Genomic DNA, 22,546 nt, shown 5'->3' on the forward strand with positions numbered 1-22,546 from the left:
TTTCCTGGGTTTGGCTGTCCCGTAGGGTTTTAACTTTAAAGAGTTCTTTAAAGGGTTTCCCTTCGATACCAATCTTAATGTTATGCAATTTATTTATTTTATATATTTGATTGTTTATCAAATTAATCGTATGCTTGACAACTAACCAATTTGTTGAGTGAATTGGTAGATATTTCCGCTGCATTACATGGGTACTTGGATAATTTCAATTTTCTTATAAGTGTGATTTCTATCAAGTTGGTTTCTTAGTTTATTCTCTATTTAGTTTGTAATTTGTTGCTTTTCTTAATTTGTGATTGAGTCTTTTGGTTTTGATACTTGGATTTTGGTCTTTATTCTTATTTGTACTTTTAAGTGTCCAGTTGTAACTACAATTTTCTTCCACCAAAAGTGAAAACTATCAATAAAATGGGTTACCATAATCCACCTAAAAAAAAAAAACCCGGTGTTTCAAATAAAAAATTTGGATTCAAAATCTTTCACTCTTTAAAAAAAAAAAAAAAAAAAAAAAAAAAGATTCGGTGACCCTGATCACCATAGGGACATCCAATCTGACTCGGCCACTGTTCATCATCCGGTTGATGGAGATCATAGCCATTAGCTAAGCCCAATCTGCCACTATTACATACACGTGGAAGCTTAATACTACAAAGAACCCCTCTACCACCGACATGAGCCCTGAAGTTCCTCTCTCGCTACAGACATCAAACAGTCGCATGCAAACCACGGAGATGTGCATGCAAGACGACGTGTTCCTTCTCATCAAGCATAAAATCCGCCACGCGTCCATAAAGCATCGTACACATCCAGGTGGCGATCTCCAACAATATTAACCACCACGTTTCACCCCTATCCAGCAGCAATCAACTCATAGTCTTGCTGACTCTTTTAAGTAGCTTCTCCGGCAGATAAGAAGCAAACGAGAAGTTTTTTAGAAACCTTAATATTTCAGTGAGTTTTTGCGAGTTTTTGTGAAAATCAAAACACATGGCATCGTGGAAGGAATTCAAGGAAGAGAGAGCCGAGGCGGCCTTGAGGCTTGCAGCGTCCGATTTGAGAGACGTTGACAGAGAGGGAGGGAATGAAGAACGTGCTAAATTGGAAATGGAAGCTGATCAGTCACAGCAACAGCAGCAGGACGAGACGCCCGGTATCATTGGGTCTGTGTTAAAGGCAGTTGAGCATGCCAAGGAAGCTGTTGTTGGTAAGAGTCAAGAAACTATGGAACCGACGAGAGAGACCGCCGATAAAGCGGCTGAGAAGGCAAGGGAGGCTAAGGATGCTGCGGCAGAGAAAGTCAGGGACACTAAGGATGCTGCAGCGGAGAAGCCCAAGGAGTGCAAGGACTATACGACTGAGAAGGCGAGGGAGACCAAAGATGCGGCGAGGCAGAAGATGGAGGAAGAACGGGATGAAATGGAGAGGGAAGAGTCACAGCAACAGCAAGAGACGCCTGGTATCATTTGGTCTGTGTTGAAGGCAGTTGAGCATGCCAAGGAAACTGCAATTGGCAAGAGTCGGGAAACTGCGGAGTCGACGCGAGAGACCGCAGAAAAAGCTGCTGAGAAAGCTAAGGAGGCAAAGGATGCTGCAGCAGAGAAAGCAAGGGAGTCTAAGGATACTGCAGCGGAGAAGTCGAAGGAGTACAAGGACTGTACGACTGAGAAGGCAAGGGAGACCACAGATGCGGCGAGGCAGAAGCTGGAGGAGTATACTGGGTCGGCTGCCGAAAAGGCGAAGCAGACGGAGGAGTCGGCTAAGGAGAAGATGAGTGACTACGCGGAGAAGGCAAAAGAGACTAAGGACTCGGCACTGGGGAAAGCAGAAGAGTATAAGGACTATGCGGCGGAGAAGGCAAGGGAGGCGAAGGACAAGACGTTGGGAAAGGCGAGCGACTACAAAGACTATCATGTAGCGGAGAAAGCAAAGGACGACACGGAAGACAAGGCAAAGGAGGCAGCCGAGAAGTCAAAACAGGGGCAAGATGCTACGGCGGAGAAGATGGAGGAGTACAAGGATTACACTGCTGAGAAAGCAAAAGAAGGGAAGGATACTACTTTAGGTAAGCTTGGCGAGCTGAAAGATTCGGCTGCTGATGCTGCCCGAAGAGCTATGGATCTCTTGTCTGGTAAGAAAGAGGAAGCCAAACAGAAGGCGGAAGAAACCAAAGAGGCAACCAAGGTATATAATGACACATCATAATTCCAGCTAGAGCGCTTCTTTTGATTCTATTGAAATATGAGAAGCTATTTTTGCAGGAAAAGTTGAGCGAAAAGGAGGAGGAAGCAAGACCGAAGATGGAAGAGTTGAAGCTTCAAGGTAAGGATGAAGATGCCCAGAAGGACCGTGAAGACGAGGTCAATGGAGCTGAAAGGTAACAACTTTATATAAGATATGAAAAATGTACGCATTTTGCTAGGAAACACAGATTGAGTTGGCCAGGCATCTATCTTTACCATTACGCTTAGGATATACATGAAGCCTCTATAATATGTTTTATTAATGTGTGCTGTGCATGCAAGTTATGGATTTTATTTTGATACGAGCAACGTATATGACTCATTGATTTGGTTAGGATGACTGTGGCTTGGGGGCAATACTATTTTGAGCTCCGTTTAAAGTTCGTTTCGTGAGGGTTGTAAATGAGGGGGTTTTTTTCTCTTTGATTTGTGGGCGTGACAATTAATAGAGAGCTTGCTGTTTTGACAAGGGGGATCGCGGCTAAGGGCAACATTTTCAGTGCCATTGGCAGTGTGACGGAGGCCATTAAAGGAAGGCTCACTCAACCATCGGATGTGGTGGAAGAGACGTGCGCGGCCGGCGAGCACGGCGGTTCTGGAAGGAAGAAAGGAGAGATCGAGGTGGACGTTGAAGAGACCCGACCAGGATATGTGGCGGCAAAGCTGAAAGAGGGTGATCAGATTAGCGGTCAGACTTTCAACGAGGTGGGCCGTATAGAGGATGAGGGTACCCGTACCATACGTTTGGATTGCCGGGAAAAATAGTAATCACGTACGCCCACCGGGTCCCAGGGTGTGGGTGGGCTATTGCCTGTATATTTTTGTTTCTGTTTATGTAAGTCTTCCTACTTCCTAGTTTGTGTTTTCTTGGGTACGTTCTTGATTCGCTGTGTGTACGGGCCGAGTGGCCCGAGTCCCTCTTTTAAGGCTTTAATAAGTTTGTTCGGGGAGAAATTCTCTTCTCTTTATAACAGTTTCGACCAGATTATTTTTTTTTTTAAAGGAAAAACTGGACAAAGCTTTGAAAACCAAGCCTGGTTCAGTTTGTTTTCAGGCAGCTGTACGTGTAACTTCACTAGCAGCTGGTTCAGTTTGTTTTCTACCTTCTCTTCTGTTGCTCCCGTCACATTGAAATTATTGGATCATCAAGCTGAGCACTAGCATTAGATTTTTTTTTATATGCATCTTGATTTTGCGTATTAAAAAAAATGTTTACATTATATTATGTATCTTTGAATTAAATAATAATAAAATATTATTATTTTTTATTTTTTTTCTTAAAATTATTATTATTTATATATTTTACAATTAGCTCCATGTGCTCAAAAATATAAATTTCATATATTTAAATATTACCAATTTCATATATCAAAATAACCACTTTTATCAATAAATATTAATATGTACTAAAAAATATTTTATATCATCAACTTAATGCAAATTTCATATATCAAAATCATGTTAATATAAATTTCAAAAAGTTGATTTTAATGAGTAGGAGAGAGAAAAAATATATTAAAAATAATGTTTTAAGAGTGATTAATGAAGAAGCACTATTCGTATCTATGTAAAAATTTAAAGATACATAAGTTAATATAGATGAATTTAAAGACATATTATGTAAATATGAAGATAAAAATAAAGATGGATAAGCCATTGTTGGTGCTCCCGAGTTGAGTACTAAAATATCTATGAATAAAGGTGATGCGCATATATGAAACTGACGTTTTTTAAGACAGATATCTTGAGATTTATTGATACCGTCATTTTGGTGGAAGAATACCATGGTAGCATCCATCCAATCTAACTAGGAAAAGAACAAGTATAATGCAAACTAAACCAACCCGTGTGACAAAAACTACTTACAGAAAACAAAAAAAACTATACAAAGACCAAAAAAGCAGAGCAACCTAAACATCCTCAAATTACTTTCTCCTCAAATACGGCTGGCCAAGCTTATCCAGTCTTATTACTCCTCGCATCAGCAACGGCAATTGTGTAGCAGAGTATGTAATAACCGATTCCCTTTTAGCACCCATTTTTGGCATGTAATCCGCTGCAGCATTAGATTCTTTGTAGTAGTGTTTAACTATGCAGCTAATTTCATCCAAAAAACACGTAGATAATAGAGACGTTGTTGTGCTTGTACTCATAAATATTAATTAAGGCCATTTAATTTTAAGGTAATGATGATCATGTACATACTGCATGAATCAGTAGTACTAGTACGTACCCATGCATGCAGCAGTACCATGCATATATACAATTACGACCTTGCAGCTTAATTAAAATCATGGCAGATTGGCAGCTATATATTATAAATTAATTAATTACGCACCATGACTTGCCTGGTTTATTAAGCTAGAGCGACTAGTTTAATTTGTTTATATAATAATAATCTGATCCTAGCTAACACAAAATTATAAAATAGTTGTATTGTAATATAAACGAATTAACTTGCAGCTTGCTTGCCTTAAACAACATTAATATGTATGGAACTACGTAATTTACAATTTAACGTCATCTTAGAGAACGTACTGTGTGCATGCTTGGAGTTGGGCTTCCTTCAGCTTTGTTTTCCTTCCAAGGCTACTCTTTTATCTTTGTGTAAAAGTGCATTAAGCTCATTACTTACGTGAAATCCAACTTAATTAATTTATTGATATCCATTTTGATCTTTTTCCGGCCTAATCCTTTGCGCAGAAAAAGAAAACGTCCTCTAATTTTTAATTCCATAAAGAAAACGAACGGTTACGTATTCAACTGAAACAACCGGATTCGGATGCTTCCTACCGCCCGGGTGTAATCCGGACAGATACACCCGGATCTACCCGAATTTCTGGGTTACGGATTCCGATTGCACACCCTTAAGCAAGACTGTGGGCATGATTTCGAGGTTCTATTAGATCGGCACCTTATGTGTATCACGTCTGTTTCTGACATGCATGCCCAGGCTGCCACTTGTGCAGCACTGCGTCGTACGTCCAATTATCTAACCTCAGAGCTAAGAAAATCATTTATATTGTTCAACTCCGACGGAGCAGTACACGTACACCACTTAAATGTTCTCATCTGTCAATGACAATCTTGTGCTGGTTTTGTAAATTTAATTCCATTTTTATGCCAATTTCGCTGTCACGATTACATGGAAGGAAATTATTCTATTACTATATATACTTCCATAATTATTAATGTAATTAAACTAAGAACGAGGCTATGTTTATGCAATTAATTAAGAAATTAATACCATAAATTAATTTATTATTTCTGCAGTAGTCTATATTCCGGCTCTTCCCTCCTCTGATGCCCGCGCGTGATGCATGGGGTCTATTCATGCCAAACGTACCCGAAGTAGACGCTGATCTTATATATACATCTCGGGAGAGGCAGAAAATAACGTGGTTGGGGTAGGTGTTCTGAGAAATAGCCAATAAGGGAGTCGGTTGTTCCTAGAGCCAACGTCTTAAGTTCTTAACAATGGCCCCAAGGGGATTGGTGCTCTATCTCCTATCGGGTTTCTCTATGGCTATTCTCTCGGTTCTATTCGTCAGCCATCCGAATTATAATAACTCGTACCAAAACGGGTTGACATCTACAAACCTCGCTCTACCGCACTCCCTGTATGGATCCATCACCAAAACTGTTTGGCCCGTATGTCTCTGTTAGGGAATCATTCACATTTATTTTAACTCTGTTTGTAATTGTTTTATATCAGGGACTTGTTATTTGTTTACTGGGTTTTCGTTTCTCGATGCAGGAATTAGAGTTCAGTTGGAGAATTGTGTTGGCGACGGTGATAGGATTTCTGGGATCGGCTTGTGGAACTGTGGGTGGAGTGGGAGGGGGAGGCATTTTTGTTCCTATGCTTACTTTGATCGTTGGGTTCGATACCAAGTCTGCTGCTGCGCTTTCTAAATGTAACCCCCAGCATCCATTTGTCTGCTCTCAATTTCCTCTCTTCCTCTGTTCTCTGTCTCTGTCAAATTCGTTTCATTCTTGTCATTTAAGTGGGTTTTATTGATCTTTGGTGGATTTCATTTGAATTGTACGTTGCCCATTTGGTCCTAATTTTCAAAGTTCTGTGCTTGTTCCTCGTACTTTTTCGCTTTTCCCACTGTTCCCTAGAAGCGATTTTTTTCTTTCCTTTCCCTGTAGGAAAAGGAATCAGTTATAACTGGCAAAAACATGTACCACTTTTATCGAATGGCCAATCATATAATTATTTTCTTTTAAGATGTATACCATATCATATGGTTCTTGGAATTTGCTTACGCTCGAGGTTCCTTGCATGTGGCCAATAAATGGTTGCAGGTATGATAATGGGGGCATCCGCATCATCAGTCTGGTACAATCTAAGAGTTCTACATCCAACAAAGGAAGTGCCAATCATAGATTACGATCTTGCTCTTCTCTTCCAGCCCATGCTCATGCTTGGCATCACCATTGGTGTCGCGCTGAGCGTCGTCTTCCCCTACTGGCTCATTACCGTCCTCATCATTATTCTCTTCTTGGGTTTGTTTAAAAATCATGAATATCCACCACTTTTTTTTATGTTCCATTCGCTTTTGTACAAGAAATAGCTATTAGATGAATTTAAATGTGTCCGTGCTGACAGAGAGCCTTTTTCCCCCCTCAATGAGCAGGAACCTCATCAAGGTCTTTCTTCAAGGGAATTGAGATGTGGAAGGAAGAGACTGTTTTGAAGGTGACCTTCTATGATTTCTCAATTCTTTCCTACAATAACCTTTTTCTACAAAAGTAGCTCATTTTAAAGTAATGATTGTTGGGGGAAAAATTGCAGAAAGAAATAGCCAATAGACGAGAAACTGTGGTCAACTCTCGTGGTGAACGTAAGAAAGCATATTCACATGTATAGATTTGTATAAATCTCATAAACCATCTGAAATGAATGGAAATGATGAATTTTACTTTCTTTTGTTTGTAATCTGCAGTTCTGATAGACACCCAGTATGAGTCATTGGTGCCTAGAGAAGACAAAGCTCAAATGGTGAGCAAAAGTTTACTTCATAATCTTTGAAGTTCCCCCCTTTTGCATGGCGAGACTAACTGATACGATGGTCCATATCTTTCAGCAAATATTATGTCTCAACCTCAGGTGGAAAAGGATTTTGGTGCTACTACTTGTATGGGTATCTTTCCTAGCCTTGCAGATCGTCAAGGCAAGTACCCCCCCCCCCCCCCTCTCTCTCTCTCTCTCTCTCTCTCTGTTTGTGAGACTCCATGTCCTTAATTATGCTATTAAATGTATCTAACAGAATGATGTAGAGGTTTGCAGTGCATGGTATTGGGTGCTCTTCTGCGTACAGGTAATGCGCATGACTAGCTTCCAGCAAACTTGACTATCATTACCTTTTTCTTTTCTTTTTACTTTTCTGTTGTGGGGTTGACCTCACCGGTACTTGTTGGTCGCTTCTGCATCAGTTTCCCATAGCACTCGGAGTGTTTGGGTATGAAGCAGTCAAGCTGTACAGAGAACACAAGAAGAGGAAGAGGACGGGTAATGCTGAATCAATTTGCGAGGCTTCCATCGAATGGACTGTAACGCACATTGCCTTCTGCTCGCTCTGTGGGATCTTGGGAGGCACCGTTGGGGGCCTACTTGGTTCTGGTGGTGGATTCATTCTAGGTCCGCTACTCCTTGAGATTGGTGTCATCCCCCAGGTACGTACAATCATCACTATATAATGTGCGCACTAAATATTCCATGCGTGTATGATTGTACTTCTGGATAACAGTTGAAAATCACGACTCGTTTATCATGGCTTTGTGTGGCCAAGCAATGGTGTTATTGGGCTACAGAACTCAATCCTCAGACAGTCTGAGCCTCCGGGAAGGAATATGGTTCTTGTTTAAGTACTGAAAATTAATGTTCTGTAGCATATTGTCTAAAAAGGATTCTCCCAAGTTTTGACAGAAGTAACGATGAAACCGCAAGATGTTCAACAAAAATTATGGTTTTTATTCACAGGTGGCAAGTGCAACAGCAACATTTGTCATGACGTTCTCTTCATCCTTGTCCGTGGTGGAGTTTTACCTTCTCAAGAGGTTCCCTATTCCCTATGGTATACATGAATATGGCAGTATCTCAATGGTGTCCACTTTAATATTAGCACCTTTTTATTAAAGTATTACTAGTAATATTGACCACTGTTTTTTTGTATTTTTTCAGCTCTATACCTCACGTCGGTGTCTGTTTTAGCTGGCTTTTGGGGACAGTTCTTCATAAGAAAACTAATCACAATTCTTAGAAGAGCATCAGTTATTATATTCATTCTCTCTGGCGTCATCTTTCTTAGCGCTCTCACAATGGGTAAAAACAATCTCCTATGCCTAGGATTGTATATGTTTGAATTACCTAAAGTTTTTTGGGGTATATATTTTACCATTGTCTATTAATTAGATTATCATGGCTAATGAGCTTAGCTTTCTTTTTCTTGTGGAGAAATTCCGCAGGGATCATTGGTATTGAGACTAGCATCGAAATGATACGCAATCACGAGTTCATGGGATTTTTAGGGTTCTGTAGCAGTCAGTGATCCCTAGCAAGGCTTAGAGATGGATGGTAACGGAAAGTGGTAGAAACAGAGGTGAAAGTTACAAGAAGAAGCTAGTAGCGGAGGAGCCTTGGCCAATACCTAGTTGACCCACCCTCTCCTCCAAAAAACAAAAATCATAGAATCTGCAATGATCAAGCAGTAAAGGTATGGTTTTCATGTGTAGCGTGTAGATCAGGGTGGAGGCTGTGTTGTGTGTGTTAGCTACTGGCTAACTCCATCCGCTACCTTGCCTCTAGCGATAAAGAGATTGCATAAAAACAATCTTACAAACCGACGTGATTTATCAGATTATAAAGTTATTTTTATTATAAATCTAACCGAATTAGATGAAGCTAAATCAGTTTGTAGAATTGCTTTTGTACAATTCTTTTGTGGATGTATCAATACTCTTAGATATATCTTCAAATATTGCCATTTAGAATATATGTATGTTTCTCATTAATGCATGACTTTTGCAAAATGATATATGTTAAGCTTGAGAAGTAGATTAGCGATTATTCAGAATTGGCTACGACTGAAGTCGATGATAGGTAACACCATTTGTCAGGACACTCGTATGATTGATTACCTTAGTCTTAAAAAAAATTAAAATTAATAAACTTAATAAATTTGTGGAGGCGAGGTTTTAATCGCATTAATTCGATATAACCCGCATTGTTTAATTTTACGTCGCAAATTTAGTCCGTTATTCGAACTTTATCCAAAAAATATATGATAAAAGATTTCATTCCACAATAGTTAAGGGCTCCATGCAATTTTGATCAGTGATCAAGATAGATAAAGATTATGTCGTTTCGACAAATGTAGGTTCTGATGTGAACGTGTCATAATATTTTCCGCCTTCAGTCGGCAGTATGAAATATGAGAGAACATGGCTTAATTCACTAGGAGAACGTACATGGCTTAATTAACGCATAAAGAACAATATCATTTCCACAGCAAGGTTCTAAGAAACTCCATCTTGAGTCCAGTGCACGGGGAAAGATCTTACTTACCTCAAATCCGGCAACTACATTGGTCCCAGACGGGCGCCAAACCATCACAAAACTAAGATACCTCCAACAACTTTAAGACAGATCCTCGTCATGCAGATAATGCAATCCACTCTGTAATCTGCTCGGGATAATCTATAGGACTTGAGCAATGTATCAATGGTTTTCATATTAAATTGAAATGATTCAACTTAACAATATTCATGAACAAGTTAGCTGTGACCATGCTATTATGTTTGAAAGAGAGTTTCCTCGGAATCATTGAATGTACTTCGTTCAAGCTATTGCTTCGCCCAAACTTCTTGGACACATCAAAACCAAATGCTTTCCACCCCACGAGCGGCCATTCATAAAACCAATATGCAAACCAAATAAAGGAAAAAAAAAAAAAACAAAAAAACAGGAGGAAGCAATCATGCCTATTTAGAATGCCAGCAGCTATCAAACAAAACTGATGGAAGATGATGGCAACGAAGGTTCCTTTAAGAAACATTCGCCACCGGCCTACCTAGATGAACTACTACTCGCTCCCTCGGAAGGTTTACCATTACCTGGAGAATCTTTGACTGGTTTAGATTCTGAATTGATGACAATATTCCCCATTCCAGCCTCCATTGCTTCCCTCTCATCCTTCTCCCTCTTTTTTTCAGAAATGACACTGTCCACCGCTTGGTTTTGATTAGAGGGCATAGATGGCTCCAAAAGACGAGGTCCTGCATCAATCCATGGATGAAGAAGGCATTGACCTGCAGTGGGCCGCTTCTCAGGGACAAAGTCGAGGATTGGAACCAGGAAACTAGTCATGTCATTTGCATCTTGCTCACTGAAATCGTACTTCTCGATGAGAACTTTGTTCAAGGGCCAGAAACGCAACCTGCGAATGTGTCTCAGATCGCCATATCTATTAAAGAAATCCCGCGAATAGCGGCCACCTAAGGCAATCTGAGAAAATTAAGGGCACTTTGGAAGTTAGGCTTAAGTGTCTCACTAAGAGAACTACTTAAAAATGAGAGAATTTTCTCACCTTTCGCGGCATCATTCCAAGAAGCTCCATCATTAAAGCCAAGTGATCCTGAAATAAATTTTTCAGTTTGTTGAGAAAAGAGTACATACAGTGGAATATGCTGGAAGCTAAAAGAGAAGTATTTTGGATGACTTGTGGGAACACTTAACCAGTAAAAATATTAAAAAAACTTTCTTCCTTCGCTTAAAACCTACATATTCATCCACAACATTCATGAAACAGAGATCAAAGGCAAAATGAAACAGTTTATATATAGAGAGAACAGATGGAACACCACAAAAGATTTGCTATGGACAATCTTCCTATAAGGAAACTCAAACCTCGTTATGAGAAAACATGCCAAATAAAACATCATTGTAGGCAGTCAAACACCCAGATCCTCATGGGAAATCAGATATATCGAATCAACATAAGAATCAAATATCAAGATACATTTTCACCCCCCCCCCCCCCCCCCCCTCCCTCTTTCTCCAAGTTCCAAGTAGAGACGAACCAAATGGAAGGCTTGGAGGGAAGGAAGATCTACCCGCAACGAAACAAAGAATAAAATAGTATACTAACGTTAGAACTGTGACTATAATGAACTCCGGAAAAACATATGAATTCTAGTGCATAATTGAAAATCTTAGCTGAACTTTCCTTTTTCCTAAGAAGATAATCATTTCAATGTTCTTTTGTAGAGGAACATATGTATTAAGTTTCATCTCTTGCTCTACTCATTACCAGAGTGGAGCACAAATGTAATGCAAGAATCTTATCCGCACAAAGCGACCATTAGAGTAGCATGAAATTATTTCCCACTCATTGCATTATTAAATGCATATTACCATTTGAAACAATGGCATGCAATTGTTTGCGGAAATGAAATTACCTACATATAAATTTATATATAAATTTATAATAGATGGCACGAAAAGGGGAAAAAAAATAAGTTAGCTAAATAACGTCTGTACCTCATCCCTATCAAAGTTGTCGCCACTATGAGGATCAAAGAGCACATCACCAGTTGCAAGCTCGAAACAAATGCAAGCAAAGGACCATAGATCGGCTGAAGTAGAATATTTGGATCCAAGGATCACCTCTGGACACCTATACTGTCTTGTCTGAATATCATTCGTGAACTGCTTGTACGTCCAACATGCATTCCCAAAATCGACCAACTTGCACTTGAGGTCAACTGATGCCAACAGCTTCTGCCTATTGAAGCGGTCCCCTTTCTTACCACAGTGCTTTTCTTGCCCGGTACCCTTTGTTACGTCAGCATCTGACAATCTATTAACAGAACTAGTAGGTTGGTCTTCTCCACAACCCACATTCAACTTCGAATTAGGAGAAGACTCCACAGCACCGGATGATTCTGGATCTGCCTCAGTTTCCGCAGAGACTTCCTTCTCCGCACACTCCTGAACTGCTCTCTTTGTCTTTCTTCGGATCTTTTTCTTCTGGTTCCTGGTCAAATCCCCGTTTACGGTCTCGTTATCCTTTATAGCCCCATACTCTACTGCAGCCATATCCTTGCTATTTGGAAGAACGAGAGGAGCACCTGACTTTCTGGGATCCTTAGCAGGGTCGATCATGGACATTAGCAAAATATTTTCTGGTTTCAAATCAGTGTGTATAATGGAAAGTTGTTTATGCAAGTAATCCAACCCCACCAAAATATGAAAACAGATCTCCTTCACCCTATTAATGGGCATACCCCGGTAATCAGCATACTTGATAAGGGTCAAAAGATTATCCCCTAAGTACTCAAATACCATACAAACATGCCGCCCATTGGGACCCGAATGCTTGAAATGATCCAAGAGCTTCACTACACATTTTTTATCATCAGGGTCGCTCTCAGCAATCTGTTGCAGGATGGTTATCTCATCCATGGCCGCCTCAGTATAATGCTGGGCACTCTTTTGCACTTTCAGAGCTACAAATCGCTGCCCAGTTTGCATATTAACAAAAAAGCAGCAGGCGGCAAAAAATTAGGAAGAAGAATAAAACAAAAATATTTCATTAACCATTCAGTTTCTTCCAAAACGTGAGCATGTATGTGTGTATATTTGCTTAAAAATGGAAACATTAATAGGGTGAAGGAGATCAAGCAAAAAGTACAGAGTGAGACAGAGAAAGGTACAGAGAAATGGGTATCCCAGGCGAGCCAGACGGTTGAGAAGTGGCCCCAGCCAAGCTTGCTCTGGACGACGTAGCGGCCGTTCTTGAAGGCGTCGCCGATTCGGACCGCGTGGTACCCTCCCCTCCTGTAGTCCTCCGTCCCTTCGTCCTCCGATGTGTAGTCGTTGCTCTCCCTCCCATCCTCCGAAGAACAACACTGATGCTGCTGTTTCTCCTCGATCTCCATCCCCTCCTCTCGATCCCCCTTCAAAATTTGCGATCTGTCACCAAATCGCTATGGTTTAGGGGCTTGCGATGTTGGGGCTTTTGAGTTCTGGGTTAGAATTCTGCGACGAGAGCGAGAGTGATTGAGAGGGAATGAAACTTCACCTAGTTTTGGTAGCACTGGGACTGCATTTGCCAAATTTGAGCCAAAATACTCGATTCTGGATTTTTACTAAAAATTTTTACATTTTTATTCTTTATTGTTTTTCTACTCTCCCACCTTTTTTTTTTTTTTTTTTTAAACAAATAGGAATATTATAGATGAACTAAAGGATTACAAGTTACAAAGCTTGATGAGGTGGGAGCCCCTATAATCTTTCCAAAACTAATAGATACAACACAAGATATATAAGAAAATAGGGATCTCGAGCAAAAAATGTGGCTCCCTGTAACAACCGGGCTTTAAGCCCGGCCCGTTGGAGAAGCCCAGCCCACGAGTGGATAAAGAAGGACCGAACGACGCCGTTTGGTGAAGGGATTTATTTTTCCCTTTTACGGAAACATTGTTTCTCTCCTTCGCGTTGCCTCCCCCAGTTCTCTACAAATCCGGATCTCACTCACCCGTGCGCACCAATCCACGACTCCAGCAGTTGTATTTCATCTCCTTTTACACTCAAGGTTCAGCTTTTACTCAATTTTTTTTCAGATTACTCAATTGGGTTCTCAGTATTTTTTTTTTCTTCTTCTTCATCTCTTCACCGTGTACTCAACTCAAGGTTTTGAAACTTCAAATTGTTCTTCCATTGCAGATTTTTTTCGGCTTCTTGAACAGAGTGGTAACTCCTCTCCTTTGTTTATTGCATTTTATTTCTTCTGCTTCATTCTTTTTCCGGTCCTACTCTTACGGGCTTCACTACCATTTTCGGTTTTACTCTGCTTTGACGCACACACGCACGCTGCCTGTTTAGCCGTGCATCATTTAGTCAATTTTTCTCCCCCTTTACGTAGACCATTAATTTATTCCAGTAGAAAATTTTGTGACTTTTATTTCGGATTGATGTTTTTAATTGTTAAAGCAGTGGAGTGTGTTAGAATTAAGGTTGTGGATGGGCATAATCTTGGGTGTTTTGTGAGTCGGTGTTTGAAATATTATTTCAGATTCTTCGGTGTGAACAATGGATGTTTTGGAACTGGTTGTATTGAAGTTTCGTGCAAATTTTGAATTGTTGAATGATTAGAGTAATGATGCATGTACTGAAATTGTCTTATTCAAAGGTTGGAGGTAGTTTGGGTTGGATTATGTTTTAATTAATGAAGTTACTGTTGTTGGTTTTGGAAATAATTATAATTGGTTTGGTGTTTTAGAAGGTGGTTGTTTTGGGTTTTAAATGTGAATGGGTGAAGAGAGTTGTTCGGGTTTAATTGTTAGGATAGTTATTGAGTTGTGAAATGATTGTTTTGATTTATTACTTAATAAATAACAGCCTACTAGATTGGTTATTAAATGTTGGATATATGTTCTTTTGTTTAGGTGGTGTTACTATTAGAGTTCCGGCTCAAGTTGTTGATAATACGAAGAAGTTAGGTAAGCGGAGTTCATATACTAGTTTTGCATAAAATAAATAAAAGGAGGTTGACTTTGAGAATAAATGTGTTTATTTTTTTTTTGAAAAGAGATGATCTGAAAACAACCCCAGATGTTTATTCTGCATATGCATAAATTCTACATAAGAGAAAGTGTTTTTTCTGTCATGACTGGTGTAGACATGAGCTAGTTTTGTGCACTTTGTTTCTGAACTATGTAAAAGAGCGAATAAGGAATTCTAAAACTTTTGTTATGAACAAATGAGAATATTTTGTTTATGTTTATCTCGAACATGTGAAATGATCTGAAGCTTTTCAGTGTTTTGTTTTGATGTGATGTGTCATTTGAAATCCTTAGCATGAAGTTCTGATTCTGTATATGATTGTAATCGGATTTTCGATGAAATCCGTTCTGTTTATGTTAAGGCTCAGCCACGGGTATAATGGTGGTTTATAACCCTACCATGGGGGTGAAACATGGTATACGGCCCAACCACGGGTATAATGGTGGTTTATAACCCTATCACGGGGGTGAAATATGGAAAATGGCCCAGCCACGGGTATAATAGTGGTTTATAACCCTACCACGGGGGTGAAACATGGAAAATGGCCCAGCCACGGGTATAATGGTGGTTTATAACCCTACCACGGGGGTTAAACATGGTATTGTCCCGATGTGATATTAAACGATGATAAGATTATAATATTTCAGTTTGGAAATGCCAACGGATGTTCTTTTTGGAATAAGTTTATTTTTTTTTAAAAATGTCGCTCTAAAATTTTTGTATAAGTTTTGTTTCTGCATTCTGAAAGTAAATGTTTTGTTCGGCTTATCAGATGTTATAAATGCTCATGTTTACATGCTAGTATATGCTCTCTGCTTGCTGAGTTGTTGATAAATCACCCCGTTAATCTTCATAATATTTCAGATGACATCGATGGCTCAACTGAAGATCAGTATTAGAATCTATGGAGAAGATTTGCATTGATTTGTTGTTGGGTATCTCATGATATTAGTGTTGGTGTTGGAGGTTAATTATCTTTCTTAAGTTTGCTTCAATGGATTTAGACGGTTTATGGAGACTATGTTAATGTTTTATTATTTCTAGTTGTTATTTGAGATATGAAGAAGAGTTGATTTTATTTGGGTTATTGGATGGAATATTGGATAAATGAGTTTATTTGATTTATTTAATTGAAGTATTTACGTTCGATTTGAGGTTTGGAAAATGGATATATTCTTGAATTTGGAAGTACTTTAGCCTTGTTAGAACTGATTATCAGGTTTTATGAGTTAACTCTCCGGACCCTTGGGGTCGGGACGTTACACTCCCATCCATTTTCCACAAGAGGAAGCCACTTGAAGTGATTTTTATATAGTCTGATAAACAAACTATAAAATTACGGTTAGAAGATGTAATAGAGACTTGTGTGCTGCATTTTGTTAGTATTGATTTGTTGAATGAGACTTTCACAACTACTTCAACTTAATCATTGGTCAGGAAAAAAACAAAATATAAGATAGTAACAATCAGAAATTGTGTCGAATCGTCGGCGAAATACCGTCACTAGTTGTGGCAGCACGTGGCGACATCAGACTCTCCAAAGTGCAGTGGTGCATGAGACATACGCACCGGATTTTTAAATTGTTTTATTCTACCTTCTAGTAGATCAGCAGCTGAAGAATCTGGTGGTGGGGTGTATGTTGGTCAAAGGAGGCTGAAAAACAACAGATCGACATATTTTGGTGTTAAGAATGGAAAATTAATATTCTTATCCGACTTCTCTATTAATATTCTTTATTCATTGAAATACTTTGACCATTTATTGTCAATTCAGATATCATTGGATAAAGAGGATTGCTAGAGACACAAAGGGATCCCACACACACTGATATGACACACTATCAATATGCCACGTGTCCATTTTTTTCTAATTCCTCGTTTCTCCATTTCCCTCTCTCTCATCTTTTCCCCTTCAGTCGTGCGCTTCAACCGTGCGTCTCACCTAACTCGGTCTCCCAGCCACAACAGTGTCGCCGCCGCCGCTTGCCGACCACTACCAGCGGGCGACCGTTCCCCCTCATCGGTCACCTCTCGACCGGACCCAGCCCCCCACAGTGCAACCCCTATCCCTCTCCTCCTCCCGAAATCGAGCCCCTCACACGGCTTCTCCCTCTCGCCGTTACCAGTGCAGCTGTCACAGCACAATTGCACCACCGCACCCAGCCCCTCGTCGGCATAAGCTTCTCCCCCAGCCACCGCACCCAGCCTCTCTCTCTCTCCCTTCTCCCCGAGCAGCGTCTCACTCTCTCGGTAAAGCGCCTCCCTCTCTCCCTTATCGGCGTTCCACGTCGGGGTTGCCGCTTGGACTGCCGGCGTCTTCTGTCCACCATGAGGTGGTCCCCGACCACCATAGCCGACGCGGGGAGCGGGCATGGGGAGATGGCAGCGGGCAGGAACGAGGGAGGGGGAGAAAGGAAAAAAAAAATAGGAGAAACGTGGCACACTACCAGTGTGCCATGTCAGTGTGTGGAATTCCTTTGTGGAATCCCTTTGTGTTTATAGTGTTTTCCTTGGATAAATTCCCTACTTTTTGCGACTCTCAAATGCCAATGTCTGAATTCAAAACATCAAACAACAAATATTTACATTTAGTTTTTCGTATGTACCCTCACCCTGTTTGTAACATCCAGGCTGAGCAGCAAGCTCAAGTTAATAGTAAGTTCTATAAAATTTTTATTTGAATTAATATATATGAAAAACGCACTTAAGATTCAATGAATAATTTTAGAACAGATTATGGGTCTAAAATTTATTTTGACAGAGTATAGAGTTTATTAAACTTGATAGTTGGATTAAAATCTTTTAATGAATCAAGTGAGAATTGACCGAAAGATTTCTAGGATAAGTCATATTATTTTTAGAGGCTGAGTAGGGGCCCATAACTCACGGAAAAAACCCAAACCTTGTGTACCCAAAACCCAAACCCGTGACAACCCAGAGATCAGTTTCCACACCCACGCATGTTTCTCTCTCTCTCTCTCTCTCTCTCTCTCTCTCTCTATATGCACATGTATTTCTCTCTTGCATATAGAAATTGCCCAAGCCTTATTGATGCCAGCCATTGCCCAAGTCCTACCTTGTTGCACCTCCACAAGCCACCAATCCCAGGTTGTCGTTGACCCAAAACCCTCCGTCGCAGCACCTAGACAGGCTGAGAGAAAAGAAACCAACGCAAGGCTTAGTCCCACATTCAACACAGCCATAGTTACCACCGTTCCCCACCTCCCCACCGTGCACTCCTGCAATGCACCACCCACGGTCAGCAGAGGGCGATCACCACCACGGGTAGTACCACATGAGACACCGAGCACATGAATCGCACATGAAAATGCGAGCCACTTCACGCAAGCCCAACAAGCCATACCTCCTTCTCTTAAACCTCCTCCCTACACCTCCATGCTCAGCTACCTGAGATTTCTAACAGGAGTACTTTATTTGCACCGCACCGAAACAGAAGATTTATATTCCCCCACCGTGAGCCACAAACTAGCCACCACACTTCGCTAGTCCCCCTAGTAGGACCCCATGTTTTGTGGCCCATGGCCAAGCCACTAGCCATGTCATGACAAGGCTGGACAGCCCCACAGCAACCCCATGGGCATGCCACAGGGCCTGCCAAGACATGCCTAGGATACCCAGTGAGGCTGGTGACCAGGCCAACCCGTGCAGCACGTGCACGCCTATCGCCCACGTGCACGCCTAGCGCCCCATGCGCACGCCCAGCGCGCGCGCGCCCCTGCCTGAGCCATGACAGCCCGTCCAGGCAGCAGCCCCAGCATGTAGCCTCAGCTCCCAGGCCCCTGCCTGGGCCATGCCAGCCATGCCAGCACCCAGACCATTCTAGGGCCCTGTCAGCCACAAGCCAACAGCCATGCCAACCATGTTAGCCATGCCCATGGCTCATGCCATGGGCCAGCCTAGCCCACCCATGGGCTCATGCATGTCATGGGTCAACTTAGCCCATGTCAACTATGTTATTTTTTATTATTTATTTTTATTTAATTATTTATTTTTCAAGGGATCTATTGAGGGTTTTCAAGTTGTAATTCTTATAAATAGAACCCTTAGTCTTTGCATTGACATCTTTTGGCAAATTCTCTAGTGGGTAGACTATTTTGTTCTTGAGATCACCATTCGGTGCTAAGACACTTGGGCTCTTTGGGATGCAATATGTGAATCCCCTAAGAGAGGATCACACATTGCAATTCGTGAATAGGTGTGGTTCAATCTATTGATCTTGTTCTTTTTATCTTTAGGGTACAATTCGTGAATCCCTAAGAATCCATTAGTCTTATGAGTATTTTCCATTCCATCTTTTATCTTCCATTTTATATCCTTTGATATGATTATTTTATGTGCATTGTTCTTGAATTGTTATTGAGTTGTTCTTGAGAATTCATAGTGTTCATCCACTCTTCATTGCCTTCATCCACGCATTCATCCATTTGATCCATTCCATACCACATACTCAACCACCACCTTGTTTGTCATTCTTTTCATAAATTGACACACTTTACATAAAGCCTTCCCACCATCCTACTTGCCCTAGCCGAAATACCTAGCCACCATCTTCCATCAAACCCTAGCCATATTCCCCACTTACCATACTCGACCAACCTTAGTGTTGCCCTACTTTTCATAATAGTTCACATTCTTATAATTGCCATTCATCCCTCATATCCATTGACCTAGCCAATCCCATATTTCCTATCAACTTCCATAATGTCCACTTACCATATTTAACCATACCAAAGTCGCCCATCATAAGACCCTAGCCCTACCACCCACTTACCAAATTCGGTCATCCTAAAGTCATCCATCCATCAAGAGTTCCTCTTGAGTCAACTTCCTTAATTTTAGGAAAGTTGATTCATCCCAATCACATCCCTAAAATATCTTCATCCTCTTACCAAATTCAAATTCAAATTCAAATTTAAATTCAAATCTCAACACAAATCCCTTAATTTAAGGAATTGCAAATTACTTAAATCACTCTTCCTACAATCTCTCTAAGTCAACTATTGACTTGTCATCTTAATTCAAATTCAGCTTTCCCTCTTCACTCAAGATTCTTTCCATCTTACAAACTTCCCATATCTACACTTAAACCAACCAAATCTAGCCAATCTTCCTAAAATCAAGTCAATCCCAATCCGCCCACCTTAGCCACCAAACCCTAGCCTCACTCTTCCATCTCATTTCCAAACCCTAGCATCATCTTAAACTCCAACCCTAAGCCAACTCTTCCAAATCTCGAAATCCACCCTAACCACCTCATAAAACCCTAGCTACACTTCACCTTACCAACCCTAATTACCATCCAAGTGGCCCAAACATCAAAGGAAACCCCCAAGCTATCCCCATTGCATCAAACAACCCTAATCAACTCTTAGAACACTCTCACTCCATCAACTTGGCGCCACTCTCCAAGAACAAGCCCTAACCTCATCTCTTCCATTCAACCCTAGCCTCCATCATCTTGGCACCTCACTCAAAAACAAGTCTAGCCACCCACATTGATTTGCCTTAGCCTAAACACTTAACCTACCCAAGTGCATCATCTTCATCATTCCATTACTCAAATATCATTCCTTTGGTGAAAACCAAGCAAGATAGCAAGATTACTCGGTCATCATATTCACCAAGGCAAACTCATGGTCCTTAGTGTTAAGGACAAGACCGGGGTCTCTAACACCCCCTCCCTCCATGTCATCACCACCTGCACAGAAAGTGTCGCTGGACACTTCACCCCACCCTAGTTCTGTTGTTTTCTTCTTGGTAAGGCCACACCTGAACCTTCCCCCATTATTTCTCTTCGTCCATCTTTTCCTCACATTAGCTATCTCTCTCTCTCGCGCATCACTTTCTCTTTCTCTCAGTGCCATGCCACCACACTTACCACCGTCGTGCCCAACTTAGCCACCCACATTGCACTGCCTTCTCCCGCACAATAAGCCCCCTCTGTCATGCAACTCTTGTACCTAAAACTCCTAAATCTTTTAAAATGGAGATGGGTCGTTGGCCACAAGCCCATGAGGTCAAGTGACCATTACCAAAGTGCCTTTATATTTTAATAGGTGGGCTTTTACACGGGCTTATTCTTAATTCATTCTAGGTTGGGATGTTTAGTTTTAGATTGGGCTTGACTCTAAAAATTTGACATGTATTTTAAATTAAGCTCGACTTTAAATAGACTTGTGATTGAGTTGGGATTAAGCTAAGTAAATATTAAGTAGATATCGATAAATTTGGAAAGTTACGATATTTTAGAGTTATGAAAATTTTATAATTTTAAGAAAGTAGGTTATTTTAGTATTTCAAGTTTAAGTATTGAAATATGTGTTCGATTGAAAATTTGCAGAAGTTATGTGACTATTTTATAGGTAACGATTAATATTCGATCGATACTATTGTAGGAAAATTCTGAAAAGTTAAAAAGTTCAGGTAAGTGAGATTCTTATACTAAAATTTGCAATAAAAGAAAATAGACTCGAGTTGATTTTATGAAAAATGTGCATTATATGTTTTGAATAAAAAATTGAAAACAACTCCAGTCATGTGTTCTGCATTAGTCATGAAAACTTTGTATAAGAAGAAAATATTTTCTATCATGATTGGTGTAGACATGAGCTTATTTTTTACATTATATTTGTGAACTATGCAAAAATGAACGAAAATGAAATATGAAAACTTTTGCATGATTTGAAATGAGATGAGATGAGTTGAGATAAAACTTTTGCATTATGTAGACATCTCATCGTGAAAATGCTCTGAATTTATTTTTGATTTTGTGAAGATGATATGAATTCGTTCAGTACTCTATTTTGATATGATGTGGCATCTGAAAAAGTTTTGGTATGACTTTCTGATTCTATATCCAATTATGTTCTGGTTCCGATTATGTTTTTGTTCTATTCAGTTAAAACCCCACCATAGGTGATAATAATGGTATACAATCCTACCACAGATAATAATAGTGAAATGCGGCCCTACTACCGGTAATAATAATGGTGTACGGCTCTGTCACGGGCGATAATAGTGGTATACGGCCCTGCCATGGGTGATAATAGTGGTCTTTCTTTGAGTGCACACCACTTTGGTGACAGGATGATTTATGTTCTACTTGACTATCCGCAGATGCATAACCCTACCATAGGGTTAAACATGATATATATCCTGATATGATACTCTGATATGATGATAATGCTCAGTTATGCTATGTCAAATCATAGTTTTGAATAAGAATATTTCCATACGTTCGTTGTGATATTTTTTTATAACATTTTATAGTTCTGCATTATGAAGCTAAAGATGTTTTGTTCTACATTCTGAATTCTGTAAATGCTTGTGTTTATATATTAGTATATGTTATTTGCTTACTGAATTGTTGATAACTCACCCCTTATCTCCATAATATTTTTAGATAATTTTGACGGTTCAGCTGAAAATCAAGAGTAATGAGCAAGAACAAGATTAGATGATCGTAAAGGAATAGGTGCCATAGGGTACAAATAATTATTAGAGAGTCTTATTCAATAGATATATTATTTTATGTGGATTTTAGTATTTGAGACATGAATATTTTAAATTTTTATGGAGATATTAGTTTGTTATGTTGAGGTCTTTCTTTGGTGTTCTTGTGGAGGAACATATATTTGGTTTTGAACAAGTGAATATATATTTTATAGAGTTTTTGAAGTATTTATAATTGTGTTATGAGAAATAATTTTAG

General features: G+C 40.0%; 3 protein-coding genes across 7 annotated transcripts; 2 read left to right on the forward strand and 1 right to left on the reverse strand.

Annotated features, from left to right (window-relative positions):
• Positions 1–905: 905 nt before the first annotated feature.
• Positions 906–3,111, forward strand: LOC121268615 (late embryogenesis abundant protein ECP63-like). 4 transcript variants are annotated; one of them, XM_041172941.1, is made up of 3 exons: positions 906–2,181; positions 2,247–2,374; positions 2,576–2,716. In XM_041172941.1, exons 1-3 carry the CDS (start codon positions 988–990, stop codon positions 2,631–2,633), a joined length of 1,380 nt encoding a protein of 459 aa, XP_041028875.1. In that variant the 5' UTR covers positions 906–987; the 3' UTR covers positions 2,634–2,716. The 4 variants fall into 4 exon arrangements, with proteins under 4 accessions (XP_041028875.1, XP_041028876.1, XP_041028873.1 ...); XM_041172942.1 differs by having other exon boundaries at positions 908–2,181; positions 2,259–2,374; positions 2,576–2,648; XM_041172939.1 differs by having other exon boundaries at positions 909–2,181; positions 2,711–3,111.
• Positions 3,112–5,635: 2,524 nt separating this feature from the next.
• On the forward strand, positions 5,636–9,241 carry LOC121267378 (sulfite exporter TauE/SafE family protein 4-like). The gene is made up of 12 exons (XM_041171249.1): positions 5,636–5,891; positions 5,998–6,157; positions 6,552–6,752; positions 6,884–6,945; positions 7,042–7,090; positions 7,193–7,248; positions 7,334–7,420; positions 7,517–7,567; positions 7,683–7,922; positions 8,230–8,323; positions 8,431–8,571; positions 8,715–9,241. The coding sequence occupies exons 1-12, from the start codon at positions 5,718–5,720 to the stop codon at positions 8,795–8,797; spliced, it is 1,398 nt and encodes a 465-aa protein (XP_041027183.1). The 5' UTR covers positions 5,636–5,717; the 3' UTR covers positions 8,798–9,241.
• Positions 9,242–9,694: 453 nt separating this feature from the next.
• LOC121267974 (SRSF protein kinase 2-like) lies at positions 9,695–13,404 on the reverse strand. Of its 2 annotated transcripts, XM_041172067.1 has the most exons (6): positions 12,963–13,404; positions 11,788–12,765; positions 10,835–10,882; positions 10,319–10,752; positions 10,082–10,134; positions 9,695–9,931 (listed from the first exon to the last, which is right to left on the reverse strand). In XM_041172067.1, the coding sequence occupies exons 1-5, from the start codon at positions 13,185–13,187 to the stop codon at positions 10,122–10,124; spliced, it is 1,698 nt and encodes a 565-aa protein (XP_041028001.1). In that variant the 5' UTR covers positions 13,188–13,404; the 3' UTR covers positions 9,695–9,931; positions 10,082–10,121. The 2 variants fall into 2 exon arrangements, with proteins under 2 accessions (XP_041028001.1, XP_041028000.1); XM_041172066.1 differs by having other exon boundaries at positions 9,695–10,134.
• Positions 13,405–22,546: the final 9,142 nt, after the last annotated feature.

This window comes from Juglans microcarpa x Juglans regia, chromosome 5S (assembly GCF_004785595.1).
Source record: "Juglans microcarpa x Juglans regia isolate MS1-56 chromosome 5S, Jm3101_v1.0, whole genome shotgun sequence".
Classification (NCBI taxonomy): domain Eukaryota; kingdom Viridiplantae; phylum Streptophyta; class Magnoliopsida; order Fagales; family Juglandaceae; genus Juglans; species Juglans microcarpa x Juglans regia.

Bases quoted from the DNA above. Each gene is read 5' to 3' on its own strand.
- LOC121267974 (XM_041172067.1), bottom strand. From the start codon at position 13,187: ATGGAGATCGAGGAGAAACAGCAGCATCAGTGTTGTTCTTCGGAGGAT. The intron at 10,883-11,787 runs GTACAGACGTTA...AATTTATTTCAG, and splicing joins ACAACTTTGATAGGGATGAG to GATCACTTGGCTTTAATGAT. The intron at 10,753-10,834 runs GTGAGAAAATTC...TAATTTTCTCAG, and splicing joins TTGGAATGATGCCGCGAAAG to ATTGCCTTAGGTGGCCGCTA.
- LOC121267378 (XM_041171249.1), top strand. From the start codon at position 5,718: ATGGCCCCAAGGGGATTGGTGCTCTATCTCCTATCGGGTTTCTCTATG. The intron at 6,158-6,551 runs GTAACCCCCAGC...AAATGGTTGCAG, and splicing joins TGCTGCTGCGCTTTCTAAAT to GTATGATAATGGGGGCATCC. The intron at 7,249-7,333 runs GTGAGCAAAAGT...CATATCTTTCAG, and splicing joins GAGAAGACAAAGCTCAAATG to CAAATATTATGTCTCAACCT.
- LOC121268615 (XM_041172939.1), top strand. From the start codon at position 988: ATGGCATCGTGGAAGGAATTCAAGGAAGAGAGAGCCGAGGCGGCCTTG. The intron at 2,182-2,246 runs GTATATAATGAC...AAATATGAGAAG, and splicing joins AAACCAAAGAGGCAACCAAG to CTATTTTTGCAGGAAAAGTT. The intron at 2,375-2,710 runs GTAACAACTTTA...TGTTTTGACAAG, and splicing joins GAGGTCAATGGAGCTGAAAG to GGGGATCGCGGCTAAGGGCA.